This window comes from Artibeus jamaicensis, unplaced genomic scaffold (assembly GCF_021234435.1).
Source record: "Artibeus jamaicensis isolate MK-2021 breed Jamaican fruit bat unplaced genomic scaffold, CSHL_Jam_final scaffold_286, whole genome shotgun sequence".
NCBI lineage: Eukaryota > Metazoa > Chordata > Mammalia > Chiroptera > Phyllostomidae > Artibeus > Artibeus jamaicensis.
In genome coordinates, this window is record NW_026522034.1 from 4444751 (window position 1) to 4459563 (window position 14813).

The window sequence follows — 14813 nt, forward strand, 5'->3', positions numbered from 1 at the left end:
TGCAAATAATGTCAGTTTTACTTCTTCCTTTCCAATTTCAATGCTGTTAATTTCTTCTTGTCCTGTTGCCATGGCTAGGACTTCTAGTACTATGTTGAGTAAGAGTTGTAAAAGTGGACATCCCTGTCTCATTCCTAATGTTAAAAAAAAAAGTCCTCAGCTTTTAACCACTGAATATGTTATTAGCTGTAGGATTGTCTTATAAGGCCTTTATTATGTTGAGGTATGTCCCCTCTATTCTCACTTTGCTAAGACTTTTTAGCATAAATGGATGCTGGATTTTGTCAAATGTTTCTTCTGCATCTATTGATATGACCATATAATTTGTCTTTCATTTTGTTTAAGTAGTATATCACATTAATTGACTTGCAGGTATATTGGACCAAACTTGGAACCCAGAAATAAAGTGCACTTGATTATGGTGTATGATCTGTTTAATGTATTGCTGAATTTGGCTTGCTAATATTTTGTTAAGATTTTTGCAACTATATTCCTCAGTGATATTGTCTATAATTTTCTTTCTTTGTCAGGTCTTTATCTAGTTTTGCAGTTAGAGTAATGCTGGCCTCCTAAAATGAGCTTGGTTGGGAATCTACCCTCCTCTTGAATTTTTTGAATAGTTTGAAAAGCATAGGTGTTATTTCTTCTTAGAATATTTGGGATTTGTTTTATTGTTGAAGTGTCTCTTTTTTTTCCTTTACTGCTTTACTTTCATTAGTTGTAGTTAATATGTTCAGATTTTCTGCTTCTCCTTTTTAAGTATATTTTACTAATTATGCTATTACAGTTGTCCCATTCTTCTTTCTCCCCTTTATCCCCCTCTGCCCAGCACCCCCATTCCCTCCAGCATTCCCTACCCTGAGTTCTTGTCCATGGATTGTACATATAAGTTCTTTGGCTTCTCCATTTCCTATACTATTATTAACCTCCCCCTGTCTATTTTGTACCTACCAATTATGCTTCTGATTCCCTGTACCATTTTCCCCATTCTCCCTCCTCCCCATCCCCACTGATGATGCTCCTTGTGGTCTCAATTTCTGTGATTCTGCTCCTGTTATAGTTGTTTGCTTAGTTTTTGGTTTCGTTTTTTAGGCTCAGTTGTTGAAAGTTGTAAGTTTGTTGTCATTTTACTATTGATAGTTTTGATCATCTTCTTTTTCTTAGATAAGTCCCTTTAACATTTCATATAATAAGGCATATAATAAGGGCTTGGTGATGATGGACTCCTTTAATTTTACATTGTTTGGGAAACACTTTATATGCTCTCCCATTCTAAATGACAGCTTTGCAGGATGGAGTAATCTTAGATATAGGTCCTTGCCTTTCATGACTTTGAATTGTGATCATACTCAACAATTTCTATGAGCATCCTAATTACCAGTGTTTTGAACTCTGCATCTGATAGGTTGGCTATCTCTTCATTACTTAGTTCTAGTTTTGGAGCTTTAATCTATTCTTTCATTTGGGCTATATTTTTTCTCTCAGCCTACCTGTTAGGTAGTAAGGTGTAGAGTCTTAGGTACTCGCCAAGGCAGGGAAACCCACTTCACTGTGTTGAGGCGCTATATGTTGAAGAGGTGTCTGAGAGGGAACAATGCTGCTTGCTTGGCTCTTGCCTGGCTTTTAGTCACTTGTCTCACTACCCACAGCAAATTGGGCCCTTCTGGTGCTGATTCCCAGGTGGGTGGTTTTGTGTACATTCTAGGACCCTGTGGATCTCTCTAACAAACTCTCCTTTCAGTCTGAGAGTTTCTCCCACCACCTCAATTACCAGCAGTTTTTTCAGTCAGAGGATTTGAGGCTTTATTTCCCTGCATTGGAACCCTGGGTTGTGTGGTGTGACTTGCTCCCTAGTTGTTGCTACCGGTTTATCTGTATACTAATGTGGGACTACCCACTCCACCAGCCACCAACTTTACTGGTCTGATGAATATAGACACTAAAATCCCAAACAAAATATTGGCAAACTACATCCAGCAATACATTAAAAAGACTGTAAGCCATAATCAAGTGGGATTCATCCCAGGGATGCAAGGATTGACAATATTTTCAAATCAATAAAAATTACACATCACATAAACAAGAGGGGAGACAAAAATCACATGATCATATTAATAGATGCTAAAAAAGCATTTGATAAAGTACAGCCTCCATTTATGATAAAAACACTCAGCAAAGTAGGAGTAGAGGGAGCATACCTCAACCTAATAAAGGCCACATACGAGAAACCAATAGCCAACAGCATACTCAATGGGAAAAAAACTAAAAGCATTTCCACTAAGATCAGGAACAAGACAAGGCTGTCCACTTTCACCATTTCTATTCAATATAGTATTGGAAGTTCCTGCCACAATGATCAGACAAGAAAAGGAAATAAAAGACATCCATATTGGAAAGGAGAAAGTAAAACTGTCATTGTTTGCACATGACATGATAGTGTACATATAAAACCCTATAGGCTCCACCAAAAAAACTGCTTGACCTAATAAGTGAATTTGGCAAAACGGTGGGATACAAAGTCAATATTCAGAAATCAGAGGCATTTTTGTACCAACAATGAAAAATCAGAAACAGAACTTAGGGGAAAAATCCCATTTACTATACCAACAAAAAAAATAAAGCACCAAGGAATAAACTTAACAAGGAGGTAAAAGATCTATACTCAGAAAACTACAGAACACTGAAGAAAGAAATTCAGGAAGACATAATTAAATGGAAGCATATACCGTGTTCATGGATTAGAAGAATTAATATCATCCAAAGGTCCACACTATCCAAAGCAATTTATAGATTCAATGCAATTGCTATTAAAATACTAATGACATATTTCAGAGATATAGAATATTTCAAAAAATTATAGAATCATAAACAACCCCAAACAGCCTCAGCAACTTTGAGAAAGAAGAATTAAGTAGGAGGTATCACAATATCTGATATCAAACTATATTACAGGCCACTGTAATCAAAACAGTCTGGTACTGGCATAAGAACAGACACATATCAACGGATCAGAATAGAGAGCCCAGAAATAAACCCAAGTGTCTATGGTCAATTCATATCTGACAAAGGGGGCAGGAGCATAAAATGGAATAAAAATAGCCTCTTCAATAAATGGTGTTGGGAGATCTGGACAGGTATATACAAGAAAATGAAACTCGACCACCAACTTGCACCATACTCTTGATAAACTCAAGATGGATAAAAGACTTAAATATAAGTTGTTATACAATAAAAGTCCTAGAGGAGAGCACAGAGAATAAAATTTGATATTCCACACAGCAAAATTTTCACCACGTCCCCTAAAGCAAGGGATATAAAGGAAAGAATGAATAAATGGGACTACATCAAATTAAAAAGCTTCTTTATGGCTACAGAAAACATTAGCACACACAGAAAAGGGAACTAACCATATCAGTAAAATATATTTGCCAATGACACATCAGAGAAAGGTTGGTCTCCAAAATATATAAAGAAGTCACAAAAGTCCACACCAGGAAGACAAAGAATCTAATAAAAAAAAAACTGGCAAATGACCTGAACAGACACTTCTCCAAGAAGGACATACAGAGGGCCCATAGGCATATGAAAGGATCCTCAGCATCACTACCCATCAGAGAGATGCAAAATAAAACCACAATGAGATACCACCTCACACTGGTCAGAATAGCCATCATTAACAAATCAACAAACAACAAATACTGGCAAGGCTGTGAGGAACAGGGAACCCTAATGCACTGTTGGTGGGAATGCAGACTAGGTCAGCCACTGTGGAAAACAGTATAGAATTTTCTAAAAAATTTAAAATGGGACCACCTTTTGATCCAGTGATCCCACCACTGGGATTATAGCCTAAGAAGCCTGAAACACCAATTCAAAAGAACCTATGCACCCCAATGTTCATAGCAGCCTTACATACAATAGCCAAGTGCTAAAAACAACCTAAATGCCCATCAGTGGGTGACTAGATCAAAAAATTGTGGTACATTTACACAATGGAGTACTACACAGCAAAGAAAGGAGCTCCTACCCTTTGTGACAGCATGGATGGAAATGGAGAGCATTATGGTAAGTGAAATAAGCCAGGCAGTGAAAGACAAATACCACATGATCTCACCTATAAGTGGAACCTAATCAACAAAGCAAACAAGCAAACAAAATATAACCAGAGACATTGAAATAAAGACAAACTGAAAGTAACCATAGGGAAAGTGGAAAGGGGATAACAGGGGAAAGAAGAGGAAGGGTTGTCAAGGGACATGTATAAAGGACATATGGACAAAGTCAAAGAGGGATATGATTGAGGTTGGGAAGTGAGTATGGGTGAGACAGCAGAGAGTGGTGAGGGGAAAATGGAGACAAATGTACTCGAACGACAATAAAAAATGAATAAATAAAAGTAGAAAAGACAAAAAAATATTAATCTATATCTAAGTCATATATGTAATTGTAACCTATCCCAAATTGTAGAGTTACCCTTATATGTTTCTCAGTAGTGAGTATCTTGGAATTTAATAAACTCAGTTATGTAATTGCAGTGCAAAAATCATTCCATATACGATACAAGAAACCTCTATTAATTGGTAACATTTACCACTGGTAGAAACAGATGAAGTAGACAAAACACAGCACAGCCCCTACTGTCTGAGCGTTAATGTCATCATTCAGCAAAGTCCCACAATATACTTTTGTGCTATATGCATCCCTTAGTCCACTACTTCAAATAGTTTTCATTAGAGGCTAAAAAAATCTTATCTCTTGCAACTGATACATGCTCTAACAGCAGAAGATAAAGCAAAACTATGCAACTATTGCTGCCATTTTATAGTCACATGGGATACAAAGATGATTTACAGGTAACCTCACATTCAAGGATAAGGCTATATATTCCACCTAAGAGGAGAGATGAATGGTCACAGTATACAATTGTGGGGTGCTGCCATCATTTTATAATAGAATATGTAAGAGACTCACCAAAATTTCATGTCTTTTAAATACATGTGACATATGTATTTCTATTTTCTCCTACTAGAAATTTCTCCTACTACAGTAATTTGCTATTCACTACTATATTCCTACTACCTAAAACAGAGATTTTCAACTACTGTGCCTCAGAATTTTTAAAACATGCAATATCCAACTGTTTAGCCAGGGCCACTTAACTCTTTTCACTTAGATTTTCAAATTAAAAAAAATTACAACAGCCAACACAACAATAGCTGGCTGGTGTGAATGAATCAAGATTATACCTATTTTTTGGTCAAAGCAGAAAAAAAATTTTTTTGGTATGCCACAGAATTTTAGTAATTAGTTTATATGTGCTATGAGTTAAAAAGGTTGAAAATTGCTGAGTTAGAACAATGCCCAGCTCAGTAATTGCCTAATAAATAAATCTGTTAAATGAATAAATTATGCCTCTGTACATATTCAGTAAATATTTGTACAAATTTCTGCTTATATAGATATTATTCACATCTAAACGATGTAAGAACCTTCCCTTATATTTTCTTTCTTATACAATTTATTTTTTACAGGAATCATAGGGTTATTGCATGTTTCTTTTTTTTATTGTTCAAATACAGTTGTCTCCATTTTCCCCCCACCACTCCTCCCACCCCACCCGCCCCCACCTCATCCTCAGTCCTACTCCCCTTTGTCCATGTGTCCTTTATACATGTTCCTTGATGGCCCTTCCCTTTTCAACCCCCCCCCCATTATCCCCTCCTCACTCCCCTCTGGTTACTGCCAGTTGGTTCTTTATTTCAATATCTATGGTTATATTTTGCTTGCCCTAAGAAGCCTGAAACACCAATTCAAAAGAACCTATACACCCTAATGTTCATAGCAGCACAATTTACAATAGCCAAGTGTTGGAAACAACCTAAGTGCCCCTCAGTGAATGAGTGGATAAAAAAACCGTGGTACATTTACACGATGGAATACTACACAGCAGAAAGAAAGAAGTAGCTCCTACCGTTCACTACAGCATTGATGGAACTGAGGAGCATTATGCTAAGTGAAACAAGCCAGGCAGTGAAAGACAAATATATGATCTCACCTATAAGTGGAACCTAATCAACAAAACAAACAAGGCAAGCAAAATTATATAATTTCTTTAGTTGGAAGTTAATAATTGTTTTTGTTTCCTTACTTTGTTTCAGAATATCAATGTAGCATACTCGTAAACTTTCAAGCAAGATGATTTTTTATTTACTTTTTGCTTTTATTTTTTAATTGTTTATGCTATTACAGTTCTCCCAATTTTTCCCCCTTTGCCCCCCTTCCCCCAACCTGTCCCATTCCCACAGTCGATCCCCGTACTATTGTGCATGTTCATGGGTCATGCATGGACATTCTTTGACTAATACCTCTACCTTCTCTCAACCAGTCCCCATTTCACCCCCACTTCTTACAGCTGTCAGTCTGTTCCATGTTTTCAATCCTCTGATTCTATTTTGCCATTAGTTTACTTTGTTCATTAGATTCCAGTTATAAGCGAGATCATATGGTATTTGTCTTTTATTGGCTGGTGTATTTCACTTAGTTAGCATAATAGTCTCCATTCTATCCAGGCTGCCGTGAAAGGTAACAATTCCTTCTTTTTTACTGCTGTGTAGTTGTTGGGAGCCACCCAGCCTGGTTTCAGGAGCTGTAACCGCCTCATGGCTAAGGCTGAGTGAGTCACCTTCGGACCATAAGCCACTAAGGAGACAAAGCTTATCTCCCTGGCAGGAGCGCCACTTCTGCTCCTTTTCTCATAACTGGCCCCCCCGTGCTTGACAGGTAAGATACCCCAGGGAAGGACTTGGGGGGCTATGGAGAAAGGGGATGATGAACCCTCACCCCTAGGCTTTAATGAAGCCTGACTCCCCTGAGTTCAAGAAAAGTGTCCAAAAATTCCTTGGCTATCTGCCTCCTCTGCCTAACTTAATCCTGAAACAATGACAGAGGGCAGTGTTAGCCCTGTGCTGGAAAGGGCCAGCTCCCTGGGTGATCAGGCCTGAGAAAGGACATGTAAAATCCTGTAAAGCCTGCTTTGCTAAGCATGCTCTTAGTTAAATGATAAAGGCCCAAGCAGGAAATGAGTTTGTTTCCCAAAGTTTTGTAGCCTTTTAGCTGATAGACCCTGACTCAGAATAAGCCCTAATAGTTCTTTGTACGCTATCTATCGTTTGATCCTTACTGCCTGACAATGATTAATAAGTTGTACCTGAACTCCTTCGCAAAAAATAATAATAATAATAATAATAAAAGCCTGTCTAGGCAAGGGTCAGCACACTCTCCCCTTGAGGAGTGGCCACGCCACTCCAAGGCACTCCCCTCTTGAGGGAGTAGCCATGCCATCCCTTTTCCTCCACAGGACTTGGTAGTCCATGTGAAATTGTCTCATGTCTCATCCATAACACCGCAGACACTGCGGGCCATTGTATGCATCACATAGTATTAGACTGTAAATGTACCACAGCTTTTTTATCCACTCAGCTACTGATGGACACAAGCTGTTTCCAAATCTTGATTATTGTAAATAATGCTGCTATGAACATAGGGAAGCATATGTATTTTCTGATTGGTGTTTTGGGATTCTTGGAATATAAACTCAGAAGTGAGATTGATGGGCAAAAAGGCAGTTCCATTTTTAATATTTTGAGTAAACCCCATACTGTTTTCCACAGTGGCGGCACCAGTCTGCATTACCCTCAACAATGCACTAGAGTTCCCTGTTCTCACAGCCTTGCCAGTATTTGTTGTTTGTTGATTTGTTAATGATGGCCATTGTAACCAGTGAGATGTAGTTTCTCATTGTGATTTTATTTTGCATCTCTCTGATGGGTAGTGATGCTGAGGATCCTTTCATATGCCTATGGGCCCTCTGTATGTCCTTCTTGGAGAAGTGTCTGTTCAGGTCACTTGTCAGTTTTTTAATAGGATTCTTTGTCTTTCTGGTGTGAAGTTTGTATAATTTGATATCAGATGTAATTCCCTCCAACTTTATTCTTTTTCCTCAAGATTGCAGAGGCTATGTGGGGTCATTTATGGTTCCAAATAAATTTTTGGAATATTTGTTCTAGATCTGTGAAATATGCCATTGGTATTTTAATATGAATTGCATTGAATCTATGAATTGCTTTGGGTAGTATGGACACTCTAATGATGTTAACTCTTGCAATCCATGAGCAATGTTATATACTTCTACTTGTTTGTATCTTCCTGAATTTCTTCGGTGTCCTATAGTGTTTTGAATACAGGTGTTTTAGCTCTTTGGTTAAATTCATTCCTAGGCGCCTCATTTTTTTTGTTGAAATAGTTAATGGGATTGTTTTCTTAGTTTCTCTTTCTGCTATCTCATTACTGGTATATAGAAATGCCATCAATTTCTGAATATTGATTTTGTATCTTGCTACTTTGCTGAATTCATTTATTAGGTGTAGTAGTTTTTTTGGTGGAGCCTACAGAGATTTTTTCCACTTCTGAAAGAAATTATATTTGGCAACATGTATAGCAGTATATTTTTACAGGGTCCATTTTTATATCACTTTTCATGAAATTTATTTTTGCCTATATGGTTTTCTATGTACAATATCATATCATATGTGAATAATAATAGTTTTATTTGCTCCTTTCCAATTTGGATGCCTCCTTCTTGTCTGACTGCTGTGGCTAGTACTTCCAGTGCTATATTGAATACAAGTGGTAAAAGCAGACATTCCTATCATATTCTTGATCTTAGAGAAATGCTTTTAATTTTTGCCCATTATGTTTGGCTGTAAGTTTTTCATACATGGCCTTTATTATGTGGAAATATGATCACTCTATTCCCACATTACCAAGATATTTTTTACCATAAATGGGTGCTAATTTTATCAAATGCTTTTTCTGCATCTATTGATATGATTGTGTGGTTTTTATCTTTAATTTTGTTTGTGATATATCACATTTACTGATTCCAAACATTGTACCAACCTTACCTCCCAGGATAAATCCCATTTGATCATGGTGTATGATTTTTTTAAAGAGTTTTTATTTATTTATCTTTAGAGGGGAAGGAAAGGAGAGAGGGGGAGAAACATCAATGTATGGTTGCCTCTCGTGCATCCCCTGCTGGGAACTGGCCTGCAACCCAGGCATGTGCCCTGACTGGGAATCGAACCAGGATCCCTTGGTTCGCAGGCCTGCGCTCAATCCACTGAGCTACACCAGCCAGGGCTGTAATCTTTTTAATATATTGTTAGCACTCGTTTGCCAATATCTTGTTGAAAATTTTAGCATCAATGTTTTCAGGGATATTGGCCTATGGTATTCTTTCTTTGTTGTGTTATTACCTGGTTTTGGAATTAGGATAACACTGGCCTCATAAAAAGAGCTTGGTAAATAAAATAAATTATTAAAAAAAAAGAACTTGGTAACCTTCCCTCTTCTTGAATCTTTTGGAATAGTTTGAGAAGGACAGGCCTTAGTTCTTCTTTGAATATTTGGTAAATTTCTCCTGTGAAGCCATCAGGTCCAGGGCTTTTGTTTCTCGAGAGTTTTTTTTTATTACTACTTCAATTTCACTAGTTGTTATTAGTCTATTCAGGTATTCTGCTTTTTCCTGATTCAGTTTTGGAAGATTGTATGATTCTAGAAATTCATCCATTGCACCCCGATTGTCCTATTTATTGACATATAATTGTTCATAGTATTTTCTTACAATCCTTTGTATTTCTGTGGTATCCATTATTTCCCTTTCATTTCTGATTTCATTAATTTGGGTCCTCTGTCTACTTTTCTTGATGAGTCTGGTTAAAGGTTCGTCAATTTTATGTGATGAGTCTGGTTAAAGGTTCGTCAATTTTATGTATCTTTGCAAAGAACCAGCTCCTGGATTCATTGCTACTTTGAATTATTTTTTTCTCTTTCTTTCTTTTTCTTTCTTTATATTCTTCTTTTTCTCTATGTCATTTATTTCCACTCTGATCTTGATTATTCCTTCCTTCTACTCCCTTTGGGCTCTGTTTGTTGTTATTTTTCTAGTTCTTTTAGGTGTAGGGTCAGATTGAGATTTTCCTGTCTTCCTGAGGCATGCCTATACTGCTATGAACTTCCCTCTTACGACTGCTTTTGGTGTGCTGCATAAGTTTGGGGTTGTTGTGAGCCCATTTTCATTTATTTCCAGGTATTTTTAATTTCTTCCTTGATCTCACTGATTACGCATTCATTATTTAATAACATCCTATTTACCCTTTGTGTATTTGAATGATTTTGGGGGGGGGGGGTTGTACTGAGGTTGATTTCTAGTTTCATGCCTCTGTGATCCAAGAATATTCTTGATATGATTTCAATTTTCTTGAATTTGTTAAGACTTACTTTGCGTGTTCTATTTTTTAGAATGATCCATGTGCACTTGAGAAGAATTTGTATTCTGTTGCTTTGGGATGTAATGTTCGGTAAATATCAATTAAACCCATTCAATCAAGCATGCCATTTAATATTGCTGTTTCCTTGTTGATATTTTTGGTCTGGAGGGTTCTGTCCATTGTTGACAATGGGGTTTAAAAAAAAACCTGTATTGGCCCTGACTGGTGTGGCTCAGTGGATTGAGTGCCAGCCTGTGAATTAAAAAGTCCCTGGTTCAATTCCCAGTCAGGGCAGATGCCTGGGTTGCAGGCCAGGTCCTCAGCAGCGGATGCGTGAGAGGCAACCATACATTGATGTTTCTTTCCCTCTCTCCCTCCCTTCCCTTCTGTCTAAAAATAAATAAACAAAATCTTTTTAAAAATAAAAATAAAACCCCTTCATTGACTGTATTGCTGTCAAGCTCTTCCTAAAGTCCTCCAAAATTTTCTTTATATTTTTAGGTGCTCCTATATTGGGTGCATATATGTTCACAAAGGTCATATTGGACTGATCCCTTCAGTATTATGTATTGACTTTCTCCATTTGTTTTTATGGCCTTTGTTTTGATGTCTATTTTGTTAGATAAAAGTATTACTACCCTAGCTTTTGTTAGTCTCCATTTGCATGTACTATATTTTTCTATCCTTTCACTTTCGTTCTGTGTAAACCTTTTGTCTGAGGTGGGTCTTCTGTAGACAGCATATCTATGGGTCATGTTTTCTTATGCATTCAGCTACCCTATGTCTTTTGATTGGAGCATTTAATCCATTCACATTCAAGGTTACTATTGATAGGTGCTTGTTCATAGCCATTTTATTCCTTTATATCTATGTTCCCTTCTATTACTTCATCTTCTTAAAACAGTCCCTTTAACATCCCTTGCAATGCTGGTCTGGTGGCAATGTATTCCTTTACCTTTTTTTGTCTAGGAAGCTCCTTATTTGTCCTTCAATTTTAAATGATAACTTTGCTGGATTGAGTATTCTTGGTTGCAGATCCTTGTTTTTAATTTCTTAGAATACTTCATGCCAGTTCCTTCTGGCTGAAGTGTTTCTGTTGAGAAATCAGTTGATAGCCTTATTGGAGCCTCCTCGTAGGTAACTGACTGTTTCTCTCTTGCTGTCTAAATCTTAAAAGAGTCTCTGTCTTTAAACTTTGCTATTTAAATTATGATGTGTTTTTATGTAGACCTCTTTGGGTTCGTCATGATTGGGACTCTGTGCTTCCTGAATTTGTGTGACCTTTTCCTTCACCAGGTTAGGAAAGTTTTCTGTCATTATTTCTTCAAACAGGTTTTCTATTCTTTGCTCACTTTCTTCTCCTTCTGGTATTCCTATGATGTGGATATTGTTAAGTATCACATTACCCTAAAATTCCCTTACACCATACTCATTCTTTTTAAGTCTTTTTTTCTTTTTGTCGCTCTGACTGGGTATTTTTCCTACCTTGTCTTTCAAATCACTGATTTGATGCTCTGTTTCATCTAGGCTGCTTTTAATTCCTTCTAGCATAGTCTTCATTTCCAAATGGTTCTTATTCATGGTTTGTATGTCATTTTTCATGTTAATGCAGTTCCTACTAAGTTCCTTGAGCATCCTCATAACCATTACTTTGAACTCAATGTCTGATATTGAGTGGCTGTTTCCTCAGGGTCTGGCTGCATCCAGGATGAGCCCTGCTGCCCTGCAAGGCCAGCCTTTTATCAGTACAGGGGCCTGGGGCAGATCAACCAATGATTGAAGGCATTGCAGTATCCACCTCCACATACCTCTGCCTGTAGTCCTGCCATTAGTCTTAGCCTAGTCACTGATCCATCGGTTTCTGAGAGGACCTCTGGCAGAATCAGGAGGATGGGACTCCTGGATTTCCCATGGCAAGTGCTGTTCAGACCTCAGGGAATGATGGGTATGTTCCCTGTCCCCACGCTTTTTAAAACATTTTAATTGTTGTTCAAGTAAAGTTTTCTGTCCCCTCTCTTTATGTCTGAGTCTGTCCCAGATTATTTCCCTGAACCCAGCAGGGTGAAGCTCCTGGTAGGAAAGCAGGAAAGCAGGTGGGGCCTCCAGAGTCCAGAATCTGGGCCCACTGGAAACTGGGAGGGTGTTCCAAGGCTCTCCTATGAGGGAGAAGTGCCAGTCTGGTTCCTGGGTAAGTGTGTGGAGCAGCCCTGTTCTAAAACCAGTCTCTAACACACCTCAGTCTGCCTATGTTGCTGTCTCCTCTGCAGCAGATAAGATGCAGGTTAAGCGTTAGGGGAGAGGAGGGGAGGGAAAGGGAGGGATGGGATCCAGGGTGGGGTGAGCAGGATTTCAGAGGGTGGGGTAAGAGGGATTCCACAGCATGAGCCTACGAGGATTCCAGAGGATGAAGTGAGCAGTTTCCCATAGGGTAGAGTAATTGCTTTTTCCCTGGGAGGAGCTTGCTCTTCGAAAGAAAAACGGCTGCTGCAATATGGAGGTGTGTCCTAGTACCGGGAACCCAGTAGCCATTCCCCTCACATCTCCCCTAAACCTTCCACTCCAGACTTCCCTCACACAACTTCAGACCCTGCTGCCCTTCCTTCACCAAAGCCCAAGATGAGTGGCTGCCAATGTGAAACCTATACGTTGGCCACTTAGAACAAAAGAAAGGAAAAAAAAAAGAAAGTGGCATTGTCTCCAGTGGACTCTGCCTCTATCCAGTGGGCTGTCTCTCTGAGGCCAGCGAAACCTCCACAGACTTTCACCACTGGATGCTGTGTGGGCAGGTGATCCCAGCACTGGCACTCTGTGCTTGGGGGCCCAGTCTGGGGTCCAGGCTTCACTTTTCTCAGGGAAGCTCCCACAGCCCAACCACACAACCTTGGTCCACTGCCCACGAAAGTGGTGCTGGCCTCTTTTACGTCTGTGCTCTTTCTTCCTGTCTGAAGGTAATTTCTGGCCAACCTTAGTTAAGTGTCTCCTCTTCAGATCAACTTCAGTTGTTTATTTTGGGTGTGTGTTCCTCTCTTTGTGTTTATTTTCAGTTTGGTGCTGGGAGGCAGTGTGAGACAAATCCTCCTACTTTACCACCATCTCGCCCCCCACACCAAATTCTTATTTTGTTCTTTATATATTTCTTCATTCCAAAAATTTCTCACAATGTGTGTATAGAGAACGAATGCATGTTTATAAAATTAGAGTTTTATTGAGGTATATGCCAATTAATAATAGCATGCGTCAAGTTTTTTTTTTTTACATATTTCTTTCAATCTATACCTCTATATTTTACCCTATCTGGAAAACCCTCCACACATTTCTCTACAAATCTCACCTGTTTTCAACCCAATCTCCCAATTAAGATTCCTCCATAATACTGGTTAATCTCAATCCTTTGATCCATTTTGACTCCCAATAAAACTCTAATCCCCTTTAGGGCAGAAAAAACATTCAGTACGTTTTTTATTTCCCACTGTTATAGAACATTCCAACAAATGCTTATCTGTTGAACCTGATGGATAACAGTGAAGAAAGTCAAGGATATAAAATTAACATAAAGCTATGAAGATAAAAAATATTTGTAATATTAAACTATATGCATAAAACCTACCAGAAGTGTTTGTCCTTGGGAAATGAAGAAATGTCCTGATATAACTATGGTGAGAATGAGATGCCCAGATTCTTCATTGGAGTCAAAAACCTTAAAAGAGAGAGAAAAATATGTTTAAGACAACACATTTCTGTAATATGAATAAACTTATAATACTGATAACCAGACTACCTTTGATCTCCCTACCATGAGTGTTCCTTTTCCTCCTTTATAACCTGGAATCATTCCCTCGGAGTTTCAAGTTTATCCTTATATAGTGACCAATCTCCAAGCTTCTTAAAAATGTAACTTAAACTAATATTTTGAAATAAGAAGAATACTAGATTGAGAAGCAAAAGATGAGGGGCCTGGACCAACCATTTTTCAGTTACGTTTTAATAAATCATCAGTTATCTTTTAGCTTCAATCTCCTACCTGGAAAATGGGGACAACACCATACAGGGGTGCTATGAGACTTCAGGGCCCTCGTTTCTTCAGCCACACAATCTCTACTTCGTAACTCCTCAAAACCAGGGTCTTTCCTTTATATGTGCTTTAAATTTTCAATGTCACTCTTAAAATATGGTGCCCCAAACTGAACATAACACTCTTGGTATGTTCTAATTATCGCCCATCACTTGCAATAACACAGCCAATAATCACATTAAGCTTTTGAGGGAGCAGTCCTATTCAAGAGTGATCTTAGATCAATCAAACCTTCTGAAACTTCATCATCTATGTTGGCAAATCACACTTCCACTTCCTTCATGTGAACTTAAATGTAAGACCTTGCATTTGTCCCCATTATATTTTACCTTGTTAGATTTGATCTATAGTCGTAGTGGAGTTGAGGCAATTAAATCACAATGTCAAGGAGGACATGATGACAGATACAT

The 14813-nt window shown here is 38.2% G+C and overlaps 1 protein-coding gene across 2 annotated transcripts in view; it reads right to left on the minus strand.

The window, feature by feature from the left end:
* The window catches only part of REC114 (REC114 meiotic recombination protein), an 83306-nt gene that overhangs the window by 52309 nt on the left and 16184 nt on the right, over nucleotides 1-14813 (minus strand). For both annotated transcript variants that reach the window (XM_037134517.2, XM_053656812.1), the window contains exon 2: nucleotides 13939-14028. In XM_037134517.2, coding sequence (XP_036990412.2) covers nucleotides 13939-14028 — 90 coding nt within the window. The remainder of the gene's footprint in view (nucleotides 1-13938; nucleotides 14029-14813) is intronic.